This window comes from Ipomoea triloba, chromosome 13 (assembly GCF_003576645.1).
Source record: "Ipomoea triloba cultivar NCNSP0323 chromosome 13, ASM357664v1".
Lineage (NCBI taxonomy): Eukaryota > Viridiplantae > Streptophyta > Magnoliopsida > Solanales > Convolvulaceae > Ipomoea > Ipomoea triloba.
In genome coordinates, this window is record NC_044928.1 from 30,907,210 (window position 1) to 30,929,120 (window position 21,911).

At 31.0% G+C, this 21,911-nt stretch overlaps 2 protein-coding genes across 6 annotated transcripts; both read left to right on the top strand.

Annotated features, from left to right (window-relative positions):
* The first annotated feature begins 1,507 nt into the window (after positions 1 to 1,507).
* Positions 1,508 to 3,689, top strand: LOC116001481 (putative late blight resistance protein homolog R1B-16). The gene is made up of 2 exons (XM_031241353.1): positions 1,508 to 1,957; positions 2,022 to 3,689. Exons 1-2 carry the CDS (start codon positions 1,508 to 1,510, stop codon positions 3,687 to 3,689), a joined length of 2,118 nt encoding a protein of 705 aa, XP_031097213.1.
* Positions 3,690 to 8,452: 4,763 nt separating this feature from the next.
* On the top strand, positions 8,453 to 21,691 carry LOC116001904 (putative late blight resistance protein homolog R1A-4). 5 transcript variants are annotated; one of them, XR_004094325.1, is made up of 7 exons: positions 8,453 to 8,627; positions 9,238 to 9,331; positions 11,531 to 13,739; positions 14,890 to 14,985; positions 18,565 to 18,656; positions 18,890 to 18,926; positions 21,418 to 21,691. XR_004094325.1 is itself a non-coding variant. In XM_031241855.1 (6 exons), exons 3-5 carry the CDS (start codon positions 11,558 to 11,560, stop codon positions 18,624 to 18,626), a joined length of 2,340 nt encoding a protein of 779 aa, XP_031097715.1. In that variant the 5' UTR covers positions 8,453 to 8,627; positions 9,238 to 9,331; positions 11,531 to 11,557; the 3' UTR covers positions 18,627 to 18,656; positions 21,418 to 21,691. The 5 variants fall into 5 exon arrangements, 4 of the variants coding, with proteins under 4 accessions (XP_031097715.1, XP_031097717.1, XP_031097716.1 ...); XM_031241855.1 differs by lacking the exon at positions 18,890 to 18,926; XM_031241857.1 differs by lacking the exon at positions 18,565 to 18,656.
* Positions 21,692 to 21,911: the final 220 nt, after the last annotated feature.

Here is a 21,911-nt window from a genome sequence, read left to right on the forward strand (position 1 = left end):
CAGATCGATCAAAGTTTATGCGCACTTACCATAGTAAGGTTAGTAAACTCTTGTTAGTATGAAGTCTGGGCAAATTTGGAACATGCTAACTAGTTGATGATAAAAATTGACAAAGCTCACTATTTATGAAATTAACTCTTCTATCTATTATTTGAGTAAGTCTTTTATTAATAATCTGGTCTAAATTAACTTATGTATTAACATGTTCTTTACATTTTCATTAATGATGAACCCAACTAATGCATGAAGCTCATAAATTTCACTCATAAATTTAATTTGTGGGTAAGAATTAAAATATAGTACTATTTACTTAATTTGATATGTTTCATCAACTTTATATTAAAAAAATGTAAAAATTATTATTTATTCAAATTTTCATCCTAAAAGATATATGAATGTCATGCTATAATTATTCTTTACTTAAATCAAACATTATCTGTTATAACACAAATTTTATTTTTCTATTCTAAATCTATATTGTTTTAATTAAAATGTACATTTTATTACAACTTGGTATACTATATATGTATGAGATAAAATTTCTCTCTATTTTAAACAATATTTCAAAATGTCAATGAGCTGAGAGTTTAGAAGATGAATAGTTATATATAACAACAATTGATGTTCCAATCATATATACAAGGATAACTTATGAATTAATATGTTATAACTTAATTGTATAACTTTTTAATTACTATTTAACAACATCATTAAGCTTATTATTATCATGTTACTTTTAATAGAAAATAAATTAAGTTTTACTACTCATCATCAATATTGAATTTAGAATGTTTAATTATTTTAATATGAAATAAAATTGTTAAGAAATCATTTTTATTTTCGATTATAGCTATCTACAACAATACTCATATTTACTATTACTTTTATTACAAGTTGAAAATATTAATTTTGATTACATTAAATATAATTATTTTTAATTTATATTAATTATTTATTATTTGAAAAGTGTATTAAGTATTTACTTATTTTAATTTTTTATATGGGACATTAACTTAATAGCGCAATACACACATTATAACTAGTCAATGAATAAGACCAAAATATTAAACAGCATCACTACTAGCAACTTTTGTTCACCGTATGACGCGTCCAACTATCCTTTTAAAGTCTTCCCCTCTATCATTTAACACCAAAAATCAACTCTCCTTCGTTTATTCTCTGATCTCCATTTCATTGAAATTCTCACTTCCCATGAAACACTACTTGTAATTACCTATTACTGTATAAAGTTTCCCAATTTATGGCAACTCATTTTCTAAAAGATACATTTATATTTCCTAAAATTTAAAACTTTAATATTAATTTATATCCTCTTTGTGCCAACACTCTTCTCTTTTTGTCATGTCCTTTATTAAGTGCTTTATCTCTCATAATTTTATCACTTTATTACTTTGTTCTTTTATTCTAATTAATAAAAAATGTTGAATATATTTCTAATCAAACTCTTTAATCGTAGACATAACACAAGCTTTTCGAGATCAAAAAGATGCCAAACATCTCTAATCAAGATAATGATATAGTTGTGGGTTTCAAGAAGGCAGAAGAAACAATCATAAATCAGCTTATTAATGGGTCAAAGGAGAGAGAAGTTGTTTTAATTTCTGGCATGGGCGGATTGGGAAAGACAACTTTTGTGAGGGGAGTGTATGAGGAGAAAAATGTAGCAAACCACTTTGACAAGCGTGCGTGGTGTACTGTTTCTCAAGAATATGATTGCAAGGACTTGATGAACAAAATATATAGTCAAGTATGTGGCAGTGAGATAACGATGCGCAGTAGTGTAGCTGAAGAGCTTTGCAAAAGGTTGATGGGAATGAGATACCTCATAGTGTTGGATGATATTTGGAGTGTGGAAGCATGGGAAGAGTTGAATAGAGTTTTCCCTGAATGTGACAATGGAAGTAGAATTGTTTTAACAAGCAGACAAGAAAGCATGGTTTGATGCCAAACATATTTGTCTTCCTTTTTTCACTATTGATGAGAGTTGGGAATTATTGCAGGTGAAGTTATTTAAAGGGAAGGGATGTCCTAAAGAGCTTGAAAATGTTGGAAGAGAAATATCTAATAAATGTAAGGGATTACCTTTGACCGTTGGATTGATAGCAGGTCTTCTTGAAAAAGTTGAGAAGAGTGAGCAAATGTGGCGTGAATTTCTTCTTACTCTAAACTCACATGTTACATTTGGAGACGGAATACAAAGCAATGATGCGATAGAGCTTAGTTACAAGTACTTAGCAGATCATTTGAAACCATGCTTACTTTACTTAGCTGCACTCCCTGAGGATAAAGAAATAGATGTTTCGGAACTAATAGAACTGTGGATATCTGAAGGATTCATAGAAGGCATGGTAGGAATAGGGAGAGTAGAAGATGAGGCCGAGGATTACCTAAATCATCTGGTTAGCAGTAACCTAATTATGGTATCTAGAAAACAAAATGTTCATCGCATCGTGATCCTATCATGCAGGGTTCATGATTTGGTACGTGATTTTTGCTTAACAAAAGCTAGAGAAGAAATTTCCATGGAGATAATTAATAATACGGAAAAGAAGTGGGATCCAACTCTCAATTTTACCCCGCATCGAATATGTTTGCATTTCGAAGGGGTATTTCATCTCTCTTCTGAATTGGTACCTTGGAATTCTTCTATTCACACAATTTTGGTTTTCTGGGATTATATTTTTGGACCCGTATATAATGTCTCATGGATTGCTAAAAAATTTGAACATCTCACAATCTTGGATTTAGAGGGAATCCTTGTGCACCAATCAATTTTGTCTAAAGTTAACTCACTAATTCATCTAAGGTATCTAGCTCTCAATGTAGATGGAGATAAAAATGATGATGCCTCACCATTATCACTAGAGAATCTTGAGTATCTCATAATATTAAAGTTGAACTCAGAAAAGGTGCATTTCCCAGTTTTTTTTTGGAATATGAGAAGATTGAGACATATGAGTATTACTGGTTCCCGTTGTGGTGATTCTTGCAAGGAGAAATCAAAATCAGTTATGATTGCACCTTGTTCAAAAGAATTGCAAACATGGGATTGGCCATGTTCTCTCACTCCAAATCATGAATGTTTGTTGAGAGAGCTTCTCTGTCTCAAAACATTGAGTTGTGGTGTCTCAAGTTCTGAAAGCTTTCTTAAAATTGACTTTCTCCATCACCTTGAAAAGTTGGAATTGTTTAGTTTTAATGGAGAGCCACATCTTCTTAATAATCTTAAACTCAGCAAGTTTCCATCAAGTGTTAAGGAAATACAGTTGCATTCTATTACTCTTTCAGTGTCTGCAATTTCAACAATTGCACAAATTTCCAATCTTGAGACTCTAGTACTATGGAGTTGCATCTTTGAGGAGGGCTTAACATGGAATGTGGAGGAGGAAACCAAATTCCCAAAACTCAAACGCCTCAAATTATTCAATCTTGGTATTGGAATTTGGAATATTAGCAGTGTTGCTGAGTCCTTTTCTTGCCTTGAGCAATTAGATTTGATTTTTTGTGTGATGCACGTGATGCCTTCTGGTTTTGAGGATATTTTAACATTGAAAATGATCTCTGCGTGGTGTTGCAGTTTAACTGTTGATAGTTGGGTGGAGGAAATTCAGGAATGTGCAAGGGATTTAGGAAATGAGCAACTCCAGGTCGACATCCTCTGTAAGTGAAATTAACTGTTGTTTGGTACCAATTCCCTCCAATCAAACTATGAAATTGCAATTATTTTATTACTATTTTATCATTCTTATTATAGTATTAATACAATGATATTTTAGTCTTTATTCACTTCTTTCCTTTCAATTTACAATTATTTTATTACGTTCTATCAAACAGTGTAATTTAAATTCTTACTCACAAAATTACAATTCTTTGTTTCCCTTATTTCCTCCTTCCCAACCAAACGCCCTGTAAATTTTTCAATTCACTTTAATTTTCTCATTATCATTTTTGACTTTGTGTTTAAATTGGCATGTTTGTACAATATAATGAATATAAAGTTGAGTTATATTATGAGTCATTCATATAAAAATTTTCATCAAATCTTGGGTGTATACATCCTGTGGCTTTAATATTCATATAAAAACTTTCATCGTCTTTTTTTTTTTCGCTGTGAATGCAGTCTGGAAATAAATTCAAATTGGCTCTACATGTCTGGATGAGAAAATTTGATGGCATGTGCGACTAAAATAAAAAGAGGAGAAAGAAGGAGGAGAAAGAGACCATGAGTGTGACCAAAGTGATGCATAGAGTAATCACAACTTGCTATTACTTTTATGTTTTAAATTTGAAAAATAATATTAATATTTCTCTACTGTTGTAACTCTTTTCTTTATATTTACTCTTTACAGGCATTATATTCGAATATAATACTTAGAATCCTTCTGCTGAAATATTTGAGTGTGTAAAGCATAATTTTAAAAATATTGGATTAATACTAAGAAACTATATATATGTGTGTGGGCGGGGGCGGGGGGAGGTCTTAGAGGAGGTGCCTTCTAATTTGGCAGACATTTTAGATGGACCTAAAATGAAATGAATATATTTGAATTCATTGATAATTTATAGGTCTAATGGGTAGGATGTATTCTCTATTCAGTGAGATTTGAATAAGGTATAAGATAAGGCATGCGTGCATTTGTTTTCTATCATATACCCTGCTACAGGGTATATAGTAATACATACTATCAATGAATTTTCAATGGTAGATACATGTGGATTCTTAAGATACTGAAACGACTGCCGTTATTATTAGTATCAAACCAATAACGATGCAAGGGACATAGGAAATGAGCAACTCTATGTCGCCACTTTTTAGTTTTTTTTTTTTTTTTGGTTTTTATTTACCATCTTTAATTTAGAAAATTATTGATCGCATAAAAGTTTAGAGGGTTCGTGATTTGGTACATGATTTCTGTTTAACAAAAACTAGAGAAGAAAATTTCTGGGAGGTAATTAAAATCACTAGTTCATCTAAGATATCTAGTTCTTTCTTTATGCAGATGTGGTTCTATCTCACCATTATCACTCGAGAATCTTCTGTGTCTTATAACATTAAAGCTGATGTTGTTAGACGAGGATTTGCGTTTGCCAAATTTTTTTTTGGAACTTGAGAAGTTTGAGGCACATGATTATCTACCATTCCGATTGTGATTCATGCCCAGCGGAACCAACAACGACATCAGACATTGAAACAGTTTCCTGGTCAGAAGATTTACAAATCTTGAGTTCGTTAGCTTCAATCTGTAAAGAGGATGAGCATATCTTGAGGAAGTTTCCCCATCTCAAAGTGTTGACTTGTGCAGTCTCATCATCGTATCCATTTGCTGAAATTGAGTTTCTCCATCATCTTGAATATCTCGAGTTACGTAGTGACGGTTACCCACATCTTCTTAATGATCAGTATTAAGGAAGTAGTGTTGTTCGGCATTACTCTTTCGTTTCCTGCAATTTCAGTAATTGCATAACTCTCCAATCTCGAGGCTCTAACACTAGATTTTTGTGAGTTTGAGGAGGGTTTAGAATGGAATGTGGAGGAAGAAACCCAATTGTGCAAACTCAAATCCCTCCAATTACACCATCTTGATATTAGTGCTTGGAATATTAGCATTGCTGATGAGTCATCATTTCCTTGCCTTGAGCTATTGATTTTGGAAGGATGTATTTCCTTAGAGGAGGTGCCTTCTAATTTGGCAGATATTTTAACATTGGAGCTAATCAGTGTGCGTGACTGCTATGAGTGTATTGTATTGAATATTTAGTGGTAGGGTACACTTCCCTCTTGTATAATAAGATTTTTTAAGTACGGGAATTATATTCCACACATTCAGCTACCCTTCAGGAGCACAGTTAGTTAAACATTTTTAGGGTGTATTTGAAAAATTAGAAAAATAATTTTTGGAAATCATTTTGGGATTTTCAGTATTTTGATGTGCCTAGAAAATCAAACCAACGGAAATATAGTTGTTTTGGACGAAAATGACTTCCGTCAAAATTTGACGGAAGTTATTTTTCACATACCAAAAAATTATTTCTGACCACAATCGTTTTCGACAAGAATCACAACTTTGGTGCTCAGGTTACCATAGGTTTTTAATTTTTTTTAATAAATAACATTATTTTTAATATTATTGTAAATATTTTTATATTCTAAATAAAACAATTAAAATGTTTAATTATACAATTCTACTCATTTTCTAGAAATGAACCAAACATACCAAGATAGCTTTCCAGAATGCAACGGAACACTAAAAATAAAACTATTTTATGAGAAGTGACTCATTTTTCAGAATTTATTTTTGTAATTTCCAAATTAAACATACCCTTAGTTAAATATTATGATGGCTTCTGCAACGTAACTTGCTGCACTAATTCAAAGACTAGTATTATCAATAATATATTTTTAGTAGTTGTATTATTAGTCGTTGTTAGTATTTTTAAGTAAATAATTAAAAGTAGATAATGACAAAATGATTATTGTTGTAGGCCGGGAGGATTAAAAATATGTGGTTGTTGTCAAGTCATTGTTAATGATAATTAAAAAAGTTCATACTAATTTTTAGAATAAAATTGAACACAATAATTGGTGTAAAATCTTGACCTAATACAGTAAATTATTCATCCTTATTCATTTTTATGATATCTTTTGTAATCTCATTCATGACAATGGTTCTTAGCGGGTTGTAAACATGTTTGTGTAAATGTGTTCGTGTAAACGAGTTAACACGATAATATTAACGGGTTAAACGGGTTGACCTTTTAGGACACTAAACATAACAGGTCCTTAACGGGTTAACCCGTTAATGACGCGGGACACATTAAGCCTAAACACTAACCCGTTATTTTCGTCTCCGATTTTATGTCGTGTTAATGGGTTGTATCTATAATTATATTGCCAGGTTTATATAGTTTCAAAATATAACCCTATATTTGTTTTTTGTTGTTTTTTTTTTTCTTTTTCGGATAAGTAGGAAGGTGAAATCCAACGTGCCAACTTATTATAGCAACCCATTTTGAACTTTAGAGAGTTTTTTCCAAAGAAAATTATGGAGTAGTTTTTGAACAAATGAGAGCATAATTTTATTTATTTTTTTTAATGTTTTTTCTTAACTTTAAATTCAAGTTTTGTTATGAACGCCACTGGAAAGATATGAGAAAGAAACACGCAAAATACGCGTGAAACACACTGAGCCGCGCTCAACATGGCGCATGCACTAGCTGAACGCGTGAAAACAACTTCCCATTTTTTTTTGGCGGTTTTCCCTTCCCTCCCCTTTTCTTAATCATAACTTCAAAAACCTAACAAAAATGGAGTGTTGCGTTGTGTTCTGTGTCTCTTGTAGTGCATATGAATGAATGATGATAGTCGTAGATCGAAGGTAGATCGCATGTTCGAGCTTGTATGTCGAGCTCTTAATGAAAGCATCATTGATGGAACTAATTGACTCGGGGTGTGCACAAAATAATCAATTGTCAACGCTAGAAAAAATGAACTTTGGTTGACCATTGCCACGATCCGCGACAAGGCGTGTTGTGGTGGTGTTGGTTGCGGTGATGGTGTGGTATGGTGCCATGGTGGTAGTAATAATAATGTAGTATTTTTTTTGAGTACTACTGACTTGGTTACAATGTAGTATCTGTTCATAAACTACTTTCTCAACCTACTGAAGCACAAATAGTCAGCATCGCTTCCACTGAGACTCAAACCTGTCCCCTCCAACATGGGGTGCAACCGAATGCCACTAGACCACAAGATTGGCAACTCACTTCACTTAGTAAGTAAAGTATAAATTATGTATAATGAGTTTAATGATTTTGATATTGATAACTCCATTATTTCCAAAAGCAATTACTTTTTTTCTTTAACACAAATGTGTTTGTCTGCCACTACCTAAAAGCAATGACTTTTTTCTTTAATTTTCCAAAAGCAACAATCAATCTTTATCTTTCCAAAAGCAAATTTGCCCACCACTATCACCCACATCATACTTCCATTCAAAGGAAAATGTAGTAATCACAGAGGTGTGTGGTTAATTAGTGCACACCTTAATTGATTGGTAAATTTTCCTCACTATTTTAAAATAACACTTTGTAACTGAGCCAGCTAATTACGAATGATAATTAGTCTGAGTATGGTACAAGTTTAAAAATGTCTCCTACAGTTAAGGTCCATGCATGGTCCAATGTATAACAACTCAATCATTATTCCATGGACCATGATCTACACATTTATGTGAACCGTAAATAAAAAGTACATTTTTAATATATTACATGATATACATATTCATGCAATAATTTGCCAAAACAACTGATTGACCAAGTAGTGATCAATTGCATCTCTGGCCTACTCCGCAAACAGCTTTTCTTCACAGGGGCCAGGGGGCATGCATGATGCGCCCACACAAGTGGCCTCTATCCTCTAAAGTCTTCCCTTCAATCATTTAACACCAAAAATAAATCTCTCACAAAATATAATCCTTAATTTCTCCCTTATTATTCTCTGTTATCCATTGCTTTCCTTTTTTCCTTTTCCTACTTCAAGAAAACTGCATTGTTCTTCATATTGGATCTGAAATTCATTTGTCTGCCCATTCACTCTCAGATCAGAGGTGAGTCGTTCTTGAAATATTGTTTTATTGTTAGTAAAGCTATTTCTTTCCTCACTTGTTTGTTTAGTTTTTGCTTTTAATTTGTATATAACAACGTATGTATATAGTTGGGTCTGTAATGTCCATTAAATTAGTTTATGAATGGTTGTGTAGTGGGGATCTGAGGATTCTTCCCTTTCATCTTTATCTAATTTCGGAAAAATTACAATCTTAGTTTCCACTAGTTAGTTCTTTCAATCAATTCAAAGTATTTATGGATCTCAAAATTAAAGTTTCTGCGCACTTATAAAGGTTCGTTAAGATCTTGTTAGTATGAAATTTAGTGAAGTTAATTAAAGTATATTATCATCACAATATTAAGTATGCACACTATAGTAGCTTTGAAATTCATTTCTCTGCCCATTCACTTACAGATCAGCCAGAGGTAAGTCGTTTTTCAAATATAATAATATTGTTATTTAAGTGTAAAGTCATTTGTTTCCTCACTTGTTTAATTACTTAGTTTTTGCTGTTGTGTTGTGTTGTTGGCTCTGTAATGTTCATTAAATTAGTTTATGAATTGTTTGTGCGAATCTAAGGATTCTTTCTTTTTATCTTTATCTAATTTCAGGTAAATTATAATCTTTGATAAATTAGTTCTTTCAATCAACTCAAAGAGTTCATCTCTAGATCGATCAAAGTTTATACGTACTTGCTATACTAAGGTTAGTAAGCTCTTGCTGTGTGTGGCCAATTTAGAACAAGCTAACTAGTTGATGATAAAAATTGTCAAAGCTCACTATTTATGAAATTAACTCTTTTATCTATTATTTGACTATAGTAAGTCTTTTATTAACAATCTGGTCTAAATTAAAACGTATGTATTAACATGTTCTTTACATTTTCATTAATGCATGATGCTCATGAATTTAATTTGTCTATTTTAGTAACTAGTCAATTTTTACATTCACACCTTTAATTTTAATGCTTACTAAATAAATATTTAATTAAAGAACGAAATTTGAAACAAAATTAATAGTCAAACACCATTTATGGTCAAATTAAAAGCCAATAATATAAATTGGTACCGTGAATGACAATAGCTACGAAATCATTCTTAAAATTTACTCTCTCATCTATCATTTGACTCTGGTAAAATAATTTGATGTAATTTAAATTTTTTAATTATTTTTTAATATCTTAAAGTAATTTATATATTGATATAATAGATTAATAGTAGAAAAAATTTTATTCATAAAAGAAAATAATATTTTTTTATAAGTTGACGTGAAAGTGAGATTATTTTTAAAAGAAAAAAGGCAATTAAATGGATGAAGAATGAATAATAATTAATTATAAATTTAGTCATTTTAAAAGCGAGAGAAGATTTGTTGTGCAAATAGTCTTATCATCCAATTAAGCTGCAACAAAATTTTCTTTCACTTTGACAGTTGGACCCACAAAAAATTATATTTTTACCAAAAAATATATTTTCTACTAAATATCTACTATCTACTAATCTATCTATTATTAATATATGGCAAAAACTTGTGTGCGTCGGGTCGGATTGAGTCGGGTCAAGATACAAATATAATACTTATATGCTCAAATGTAATACTAATCATGAATAAAATTTTTGTTACTTATAAGGGTAAATGTAATACTTTTAAAGGAAAATACAATACTTTTATATTTTGATTAAAAAGTATTACATTTTTCCTCAAAAGTATTATATTTTCCCTTATAAAAGTAAGTGGCACTTGTCAACATTACTTATTATTATGAAAAGTGTATTACTTTTTCTCTTATAAGTGGGAGTCTTAAGGTTGGATTCAATCCTTTTCTAATTCATTTCTATCAAATATTATACACAAAAATCCAACCTATTCACATTTATGATGAATCGTTTTTATAATTTAATTTGTATTTTGTTATTGGCTTTTACTCACTAAAAAATAATATATAGTATATAGTATAGTATATAATAATACAATTACAAACCTCTTGAATCAATCAATGTTACAATTAAAGTGCACTTGATTTTGTCAATGTTTTTTTTAATACTACTGACTCTATTACAATGTAGTATCTGTTCATAACTACTTTCTCAACCTTCTGAAGTACAATGATAAGACATTTTCAAAGTTACTTGGCCTTATTTTACTTTTTACTTTTAAATTTATGTACACACTTTAAAAAAATAATATTCTATAAACTATTTATTATTATTAACTTACTCATTGTGAAATATTTTCTAACATTTTAATAATAATAATAATAATAATTATTATTATTATTATTATTATTATATTAGTATACACAAAATGGAATTCATGTTTTTTTTTTCGTTTTTATTTTTCTATTTTTTCAACTATTTTATTCTTTTTGGTAATAATCAAAATATAATAATATTTATTTTATTTACTTAATTTAGTTTGTTTCTTTCAACTATATTAAAAAAAAAGTGAAAGCTATTATTTTTAGAATCTTGATCTTAAACGAATATAAATGCCATACTATAATTATTTAAGAATAATTTGTCCTTTCTTTACTTAAATCAATCATTATTTGTTGTAACACAAATTTTAATTTTATATTCCAAATATATATTTCTTTAATTAAATTGTACATTTTATTACAATTCTATTTTGTGTGAGAAAATTTTAAGTTTGTACTGACTCATCAATATCACATTAAGAAAACTAAATTTATTTAATATGAAAATTGTTAGGACATCATTTTTGTTATAAATTTTAACTATCTATAGCGATACTCATCTTTACTAATACTTTAGAAGTTGAAAATATTCATTTTGATTATATTGAAAATAGTTATTTTTATTTTATATTAACTATTTTATGTTAATTTTTTAATATTTAAAAAAAATTGAACATATTTCTAACCAAAACCGGTACTTCTTGAAGCAATTCAAGGTTCCAAAGATAAAAAAGATGTCAAACATCTATGAGATTGATAATGATAAAGTTGTGGGCTTTGAGAATGAAGCAGCAAAAATTATAAACCAACTTGTTAATGGGTCAAAGGAGAGAGAAGTAGTTTTAATTACTGGTATGGGCGGATTGGGAAAGACAACTTTGGTGAAGAGAGTGTATGAGGAGAAATCTGTAGTCAACCACTTTGACAAGCATGCATGGTGTACTATTTCTCAAGAATATGATTTCGAGGACTTGTTGAACAAAGTATATAATCAAGTTTGTGGCAAGGAGACAAAGACTGGTAGTATAGTTGAAAAGCTTCGCAAAAGCCTGATGGGATGGAGATACCTCATAGTGTTGGATGATATTTGGAGTCTCAAAGCATGGGAAGAGTTTAACAGAGTTTTTCCCTCATGTGGCAATGGAAGTAGAGTTGTTTTAACAAGCAGACAAGAAAGTGTAGTTTTTGATGCAAAACCTATTTGCCTTCCATTCTTCACTGTTGATGAGAGCTGGGAATTATTGCAAGTGAAGTTATTTAAAGGAAAGGAATGCCCTAAAGAGCTTGAAAATATTGGAAAACAAATATCTAAAGAGTGTGGGGGACTACCTTTGATAGTTGGTTTGGTAGCCGGGCTTCTGGAAGGAGTTGAAAAGAGTCCGCAAATGTGGCAAGAATTTCTTAATACTTTAAGCTCACAAGTTGCATTTAGAAGCAGAATGCTCAGCAATGATGTGATAGAACTTAGTTACAAGCATTTATCCCATCATTTGAAACAATGCTTACTTTACTTTAGTGCATTCAAAGAGGATGTAGAAATTGAAGTTTCTTATCTAATAGAACTATGGATATCTGAAGGGTTCATAGAGATTATGGCGGTGGAGAGAGTAGAAGACACAGCAAAGCATTATTTGAACCATTTGGTTGGGAGTAACTTAATAATGGTTTCTGTAAGGAATTACGATGGTGGCATCTTATGTTGTGTTGTTCATGATTTGGTACATGATTTTTGCTTAGCAAAAGCTAAAGAGGAAAATTTCTTGCACATAATTAAGATGAAAGATGAAGTGGATCCGATTTTGAAATTTACTCCACATCGAATATCTTTCCATAGACTGGGTCGTAATAAGATTCTTAATGAATTGGTGTCATGGAATTCTCCTATCAGCACAATTTTGGGTTACCCAAAGATTCACACAACCAGATCTGGTGTTTATAATGGCTCATGGGTTGCCAAAAAATTTGAACATCTCACAATTTTGAATTTTGAGTTCATTACTGTGGACAAATCAATTTTATCCGAAATGAACTCACTAATTCATCTAAAGTATCTAGCTCTCTATCTAGTTGGACGTGGTTCTGTCTCACCATTGTCACTCAAGAATCTTCAGCATCTCATAACGTTAAAGTTGACTTCAGAAAGCGAATTGCATTTGCCAAAATATTTTTTGAATATGAAAAGTTTGAGACATATGACTATCTGCCACTATGATTGTCATTCATGCCCAACAGAACCAACTCCAGCAGGTGGTATTGAAACAATTTCTGGTTTAGAAGTCTTACAGAGCTTAGATTTGGAGACTTTTCTGTGTATAAGGACGGATGGACATTTATTGAGGAAGCTTTCCCATCTCAAATATTTGAATTGTGCGGTCTCGCCATATCCATTTGCTGATGAAATTGACATGCTGCATCATCTTGAATTTCTCCAGTTACATGATCCCCGTTTTCCGAAGTATCATGAGAATCCACATCTTCTTAAAATCAGAAAGTTTCCACCAAATATTAAGGAAATAAATTTGGAGAGTATTTATCTTTCGTTGTCAACAATGTCAATAATTTCACAACTCTCCAATCTTGAAGCTCTAATACTAGTGGCTTGCAAGTTTGAGGAGGAAGAATGGAATGTGGAGGAGGAAATCCTATTCTGCAAACTCAAATACCTGGAATTAAACAATCCTAGTATTAGAATTTGGAATATTAGCAGTGCCGCAGAGTCTTTTCCTTGCCTTGAGCAAGTAATTTTGAATGGTTGTTGGAAGTTACAGACGGTGCCTTATAGTTTGGCAGATATTTTAACATTGAAACTAATCTCTGTGCGTGGCTGCACTGATACATGTGAACGTTCCGTGAAGGAAATTGAGGAAGATGTACAAGGAATGGGAAAAGATGAGCATCTCAAGATTATATTAACAAGTAAGTGAAATGAACAAACTTCTAATATTATACTCCGTACCTATTCATTTTGATGATATTATATAAAGCTAAGAATGGTAAGACACATTATTATATCTCATAAATTTTTTAAAAACTATGTTGAACTGTACTACTTGTGTTTCAAAATGAATTTTGTAAATGCAAACCATTTTTCTGATAATCTTTAAATATTTTTATTCTCATTAAAACTTTAACATTTATACTATAACTATTATTTTGTACGCGCGATGCGCGAAAGTTTATGCCCAATATTAAAACATTAATAAATACAAATAATTAAAATTTATAATTTGAATTATATATACACAAATAATATATCTATTTTACATACACACATATGATTTATCATTCATAGAAATTTAATTAAAATATAATCAACCATTAAATTAATGTACTAAAAAAAACTATTAAATTAATATAATGATTTTAATAAAATGATAATTAAAGAATATGAAAAATATATGATAGATATAGGTGTATGGTAATAATGATGGAATTAAAAAGTAATGGTGTTATAACAGTGTAAGGGTAATTTTGTATAACAAGAATATAGTAGGGATATATAATGTGTTCCACTTATTGAACAGGGTTCTATGGTCGGTCTATGACCCCCGGATGCCGAAGGCGTCCTTCGGGTGATCTCGTAGTTCTTACGGGGTGGAGATGATGGGGTCGGTCCATGGATTTTCCTTCTTTTTCTTTTGCCGCATTTCGCTCTAATAACATTGAAGTGTACAACATTTAAAGTAAAATGTATACATTTATTAGCATACAAAAAGATGGACATAAATCAAGGATATAACCTTGATTGAGACTTATTATGTTTTTAGATATAATAAATGAAACAAGAATGCTTTCTTGGCAATAATGCATATATATATATATATAAAGTAAGTTATTATAGTAAGATATAAGAATAAAAGTATGTCAATTCACCTGCATCTTTCCAAATTGACGGTGGTTCTAAGTGGTTCTTCTCTCCTACGGCCAAGTTCTCTCTCTTTTTCTCATTCTCTGTCTATATATATAGCTTCTGAGAAGAGAAATTAATTTAAATACATTTCTACTTTTGGTGTAGTGCGTGAAGTCCTACTAAGTTTCTTCTCTTGTTTTTCAAAATTATTGACAGGAGGAATAATGATAAGTACTGATTCAGATGTAAGTTTAGCAAATATGACAGGGCCTATGAAGAGAAGACATGATCGAAATCGGCACTGGCGAAGAGGTAACAAGTAAAGAAGTGTGACTGTGTGAGCAATAGACCAGTTTGATGCATGAACTAAGTAGTTACAACTTGCAATATCACTTGAATCTTTATTGGTGAGACGGATCGTGTCATGTTAATATATAAATATAATACTTATACTAGCAAATCTAATATTAAATCATAAACAAAATGTTTGTTACTTATAAGGAAAAATATAATAATTTTATATTTTTATGTGAAAGTATTACTTTTTTTTATTAAAAATATTATATTTTTCCCTTATAAGTAATATTGCACTTATAAAGACAAATATAATACTTTTGATAAAAATGTAATACTTTTACATAAAGATGTAAAAATATTACATTTTTTTCTAAAAAATATTACATTTTTTTCTAAAAAATATTACATTTTCTCATATAAGTGATAAATATTTTATTCTTAATTTAGTATTATATTTGTTAGTATAAATATTACATTTCATCTTAACCCGACCTGTGTCACGGATAAAGATCTGTGACACAATCTCACACAAGTTATTGCTTTTAGGTGCATTGGCAGATGCTAGCTACGCTTGTTTGGGAATTACTTTAAATAATGCTTTTATATATATATATATATATATATATATATATATATATATTTACAATCAAATGAGACAACACATTTCCATGAGACGGTGAGACACAACGTGAGTGCACACAGTTTACTACGCGGATGCACACAGCCTAGAGTGTGTGCGCTTAGCACAACATAAGTGCACACAGTTTAGGGTGTGTGCATTCATAAAGTAGATTGTGTGTATTCACCGTCTCACGGGAAGGTGTTGTCTCATATGATGTCAACCTTATATATATATATATATATATATATATATATATATATATATATATATAGGGTAGAGTTCAGGTGTGGCCTGGTCATTAGGTGTGGTCGTGTGGCCTATTTTCAGCCATTAGATCATATCAACTCATCAAATCAACGCGCAATATATGTATGTTACAGAACACACCATTCTACGTACTAAAACGCACCAGAGGACCAATAAAACACACCATTCCACACAATATACACAAATGCGTCTATTCACTTAAAATTCATCAATATACTTAATAAAACACATCATTCTACATATTAAAATGTACCACAGCGTGCCTCATGTCAGATTATAAGCATACACTATTTACACATATTAATTTACACATATTAGAAAACATGTGCTAAAATATGCACCGTTATACGTATTAAAATGCACCACACTTATTAGAAACGCATATGTTAAAATACACACCATTCAATGTATTAAAATATACCAGACGACGTATTAAAACACACCATTCCACAACACAGTTACACATCATTCTACGTATGAAAATGCACCAACGGATAGATTAAAACACACCATTCTACAACACAGTTAATGCACCAACATACGTAATAAAACGCACCACAGCATGTATTAAAACACACCACACTATGTATTAAAACACACCATTCCACAACACAGTTACACATCATTCTACGTATGAAAATGCACCAACGGATAGATTAAAACACACCATTCTACAACACAGTTAATGCACCAACATACGTAATAAAACGCACCACAGCATGTATTAAAACACACCACACTATGTATTAAAACACACCATTCCACAACACAGTTACACATCATTCTACGTATGAAAATGCACCAACGGATAGATTAAAACACACCATTCCACAACACAGTTACACATCATTCTACGTATGAAAATGCACCAACGGATAGATTAAAACACACCATTCTACAACACAGTTAATGCACCAACATATGTAATAAAACGCACCACAGCATGTATTAAAACGCACCACACTATGTACTAAAATGCACCATTCCAATCATGTAATATAAATACTAAAATTACCATAATAACTCCACTTAAACATACGCAAATTTCAGTAAGATTAGTGAAATTGGACGGTGCTGATTAGGCCACATGACCGCATCTAAACTACAGTCCGCATATGAGCCAACTTATATATATATATATATATATATATATATATATATATATAAGGGAAAATGACACTTTTTCCCCCTGAGTTGTTTGCTTATAGCACATTTTCTCCCTATGTTATTTATGTAACCATTTTATCCCCCTCAATTGTTTCTAAAGTGGCTATTTTCCCCCCTCTATGTTAAATAGATGTTTGGGTTGTTAAAAATGAGGGTAAAAATGGTATTTCACTTATTAATATTAATATTAATATTATTATTATTATTATTATTATTAATGGAACTGGAGGTGTCTTTTTTTTTACACACTGCCTATTCTATTTTTTTTACAGAATAAAAAAAAAAGCAATTTCCCCATAATCCATTCTTTCACCTGTGGATTTTTGCATTTCCTTTTGTTAAAAATAATTTAGGATACATACAAAGCAAAGTCATTACTAAATTTACTTGCTTTCATTCTTTTATTATAAAATGCAAAATACAACTAGTTTCTCCAAAATTACATGACTTTGTACCTAACCTCCAAAGTCATGTAATTTTGGAGAAATTGGTCATAGGCACTTACTCTAGAAATAAATTAGGAGTTATATAATCAGCTATTTGATCAGTACATAATCTTTATGTACACCTTCCATCATCTGAGCGTTCTAATAATTATAATCCATATAAGAAAAGTTGGTAAAAACGGACGTCACCAATCGCAAACGGACGTCCGACGTCACCATTAAATAAAATAAAATAAAATAATAATAATAATAATAATAATAATAATAAGGGAAATGCAATTTTTACCCTCATTTTTAACAACCCAAACATCTATTTAACATAGAGGGGGGAAAATAGCCACTTTAGAAACAATTGAGGGGATAAAGTGGTTACATAAATAACATAGGGAGAAAATGTGCTATAAGCAAACAACTCAGGGGGAAAAGTGTCATTTTCCCTATATATATATATATATATATATAGGGTTGACTTCATATGAGACAAGCTATTTAGGTGAGAAATGCGAACAACGTGAGTGCACATAGTCTACTTCACGAATGCACACACCCTAAACTGTGTGCACTCATGTAGGCTAAGTGCACACACTTCGGGCTGTGTGCATCCGCGTAGTAAACTGTGTGCCCTCATGTAGGCTAAGTGCACACACTTCGGGCTGTGTGCATCCGCGTAGTAAACTGTGTGCCCTCATGTAGGCTAAGTGCACACACTTCGGGCTGTGTGCATCCGCGTAGTAAACTGTGTGCCCTCATGTAGGCTAAGTGCACACACTTCGGGCTGTGTGCATCCGCGTAGTAAACTGTGTGCACTCACGTACTAGTTCGCATTTCTCACCTAAATAGCTTGTCTCATTTGATTATAATTCTATATATATATATATATATATATATATATTGTGTGTGTACATGCCAAAGACCTTGTGGTCTAGTGGCACCGGGTGTCCCAGTTTACACTCCTACATAAATGATGGGAATGAGTTCGAGCTTCAGTGGAGGCAACCTCTTTGTGCTTCAGTAGCTCTTGTTTGCAGATGTGCTGAGAATATTTGAGGTTATAGATCTAGATCCACTTCAGTTATCTTCTCTTGTTTGCAGAACTCGTTTTTGCAGATGTGATGAAGAAGTTATCTTCTCGTTTGCGAATGAATTTAACATGAATTATGCAGATGTGCTGAAGAATATTTGAGGTTATAGATCCACTTCACTTATCTTTACTTAAATTGACAATTAAAATGAATTATATTTCAACCTCGTTGTGCTGTAGGGCTACTGTTGACTCCTACTAAAACCTCTTGTAGGGCTACTGTTGAACTGTTGACTCCTACTAAAACCTCTTGTAGGGCTACTGTTGACTCCTACTAAAACCTCTTGTTTGCAGATTTGCTGAATGTTGACTCCTACTAAAACCTCTTGTTTGCAGATTTGCTGAAGAGACTTGATGAGAAAGAATATTTGAGGTTATAGATCCACTTCACTTATCTTTACTTAAATTGACAATTAAAATGAATTATATTTGTTTGATACGCTGTTGTCAATAGAAATGTTGAGAAAAAACCCGTTTGATACGCTGTTGTCAATAGAAATGTTGAGAAAAAACCCAATAAAAAAAACAAAAGAAATTCCATTTTCAATTGAAATTGGTTCAATTGAAAAATGATTCATTTAAATGAATGAAAATAAAACAAAAGGACTTGTATTGGCATTACATANTGTTGACTCCTACTAAAACCTCTTGTTTGCAGATTTGCTGAACTTAAATTGACAATTAAAATGAATTATATTTCAACCTCGTTGTGCTGTAGGGCTACTGTTGACTCCTACTAAAACCTCTTGTAGGGCTACTGTTGAACTGTTGACTCCTACTAAAACCTCTTGTAGGGCTACTGTTGACTCCTACTAAAACCTCTTGTTTGCAGATTTGCTGAATGTTGACTCCTACTAAAACCTCTTGTTTGCAGATTTGCTGAAGAGACTTGATGAGAAAGAATATTTGAGGTTATAGATCCACTTCACTTATCTTTACTTAAATTGACAATTAAAATGAATTATATTTGTTTGATACGCTGTTGTCAATAGAAATGTTGAGAAAAAACCCGTTTGATACGCTGTTGTCAATAGAAATGTTGAGAAAAAACCCAATAAAAAAAACAAAAGAAATTCCATTTTCAATTGAAATTGGTTCAATTGAAAAATGAGAAATTCCATTTTCAATTGAAATTGGTTCAATTGAAAAATGAAAAAAAAAAGACTAATAACTAATATATGAATAATTCATATATTCATTTAAATGAATGAAAATAAAAACAAAAGGACTTGTATTGGCACTACATATAGAATCTAGATATAAAAAAGTGTAAGAAATGAAAAAATAAATAAAAAGAAAACTTTCATAATAAAATTGAAATAAAGGCTTTTTCAATTCAAAACTTTCATAATAAAATTGAAATAAAGGCTTTTTCAATTCAATATAAAAACAGAATTCAACGGAAGCAATGATAAATCTAAAAAAGATATACAAATAGAGCAGGAAATACAAAAAGGGTAGTTATAAGTCTAACTTTGATCTTCTATTTTTGTATTTCCCAAATTTTTCTGGGTTCTTATCTGCACCACGCACACTGGGCGCGTAAAACATCATTTTTATTTTATTTTTTTCTTTCATTTGTTAGACTTTTGTTTTATTTTCTCCCTTTTATTTTTCTCACATTTCCTTCTCTCATCTATAATACTTGGCAACCTAAAAACCCACAAAAACCTCAACAAATGAGGTTGCTCTTACACTTCAATAGATTAAAAAAAGCTTTTATGAGTAGGCTTTTAATTCTTTTTTTTTTTTTTTTGAAATAAGGCTTCTGATTCTTAGTCATATTCGAGTCACGAAAAAACTTCAATTTTACATTTTGAGCTTGTAAAAGTTTCAATTAAAGTATTAATAACAAAGATGTGTAACATTTTCCATTAAGAAAATGATTAAACGGTGCAAGTTATTTGGGCTCTTAAATGGCCATTATGTGGTGTCATTAAGTATTGTAACAGTCGTACGTAATGGTAATTGTTACCAAGTCTATATTGATGGTGCATTTCTAAACACTGTTTGATGCTTTTATGCATACGTAATGGTGCATTTTTGTTATGCTTTTCCTTACTCTATGGGTGCATATGTTCATAACTATTGGTGTGACCACACTAACTGTACGTTAAGGCGCGACCGCACCTGAACTAGAGTCAATATTAATATTTCTCCTACTGTAACTCAATTCAATGCATATGCTTGGTTTCTCATATTGATAGCCATAAACTACTGTGAAATCCAGAACTCTAACTTTAATTTGATTATTGCAAGTTAAGGCTAATACTGTTTCTTCACATACTATTAGATAAATGGCTACTGAAAACCGTTTAATAGAAATATGATGCTTTCTTTCTAATGCCTTGCTCCACTTCCCATTTGGCTCCACACTACTTTTGGCTTTAAAAGAAAGGAATATTTTAGTATGGATGATTTAGAGATGGTTGAGTCAAAATCTTGGAATAGAAAATTGAAACTAATACTCTGTAGATAAGTAATTTACCTTATTATTAATTTCTTTCATTGCAAATGCCTATTGACTTTTTGACTCTCACCAAGCTTGAGTGACATTTGATGCATCTTGGAACTATTTATTAAAAAGCAAAGGTGAAATGGTGTTATCCAATTCTACTATTAATGAGAGTATCTACTTTAATTAATTGCCCTTTGCAAACCACAAACTGTCTAAATTCTTAGTCCTGCCATTTTGAGTGAAATGGTGTATGTTATCCAATTCTACTATTACTTCCTGTTTCTCTCTTCCTTTAGGTTTATAGAGGGATCTTCACTTTCTATATCAGGAACATATTTCACATGTGTAGTGTTGAGTTTCTTATTTCATTTTATTTTTATTTTTTTACATTGATGTTATATTCTAGGAGTTTGTGAAGGATCACTTGTTGCTGTTGTTGATGGATTCAACCCAACACTTCTTGTTGCTGTTGATGGAGTTTGTCAAATGTTGATGTTTAGTATTTTTTTTTATCACTTCTGTTGAAGGTTAAGAAGAGAGGAATGAATTGATGGATTCACCACTTGATGTTATTGGAGTTTGTCAAATGTTGGTGCTTACTATTTTTTGATCACTTGATGTTGCTTTTGAATATTATGCTCAAATATTAATATATTATTGAATTCTATTGAATGTTACAATTGATTTTCTTTCCAATTAAATGTGTACATAGAGTACTCAAAAAAAAATGTGTACATAGAGTTTATTTGTGATTTTAATACGCATTTTAATATAAAGATTTTTGAAGAAATATAATTCAATGATAATTATAAATATTTAAAATGTAATTATAAATTATTTAGCCACACTAATAAGTGCCTCTAATATTATAAAAACAAATAAACACAAATATTTAGCAAC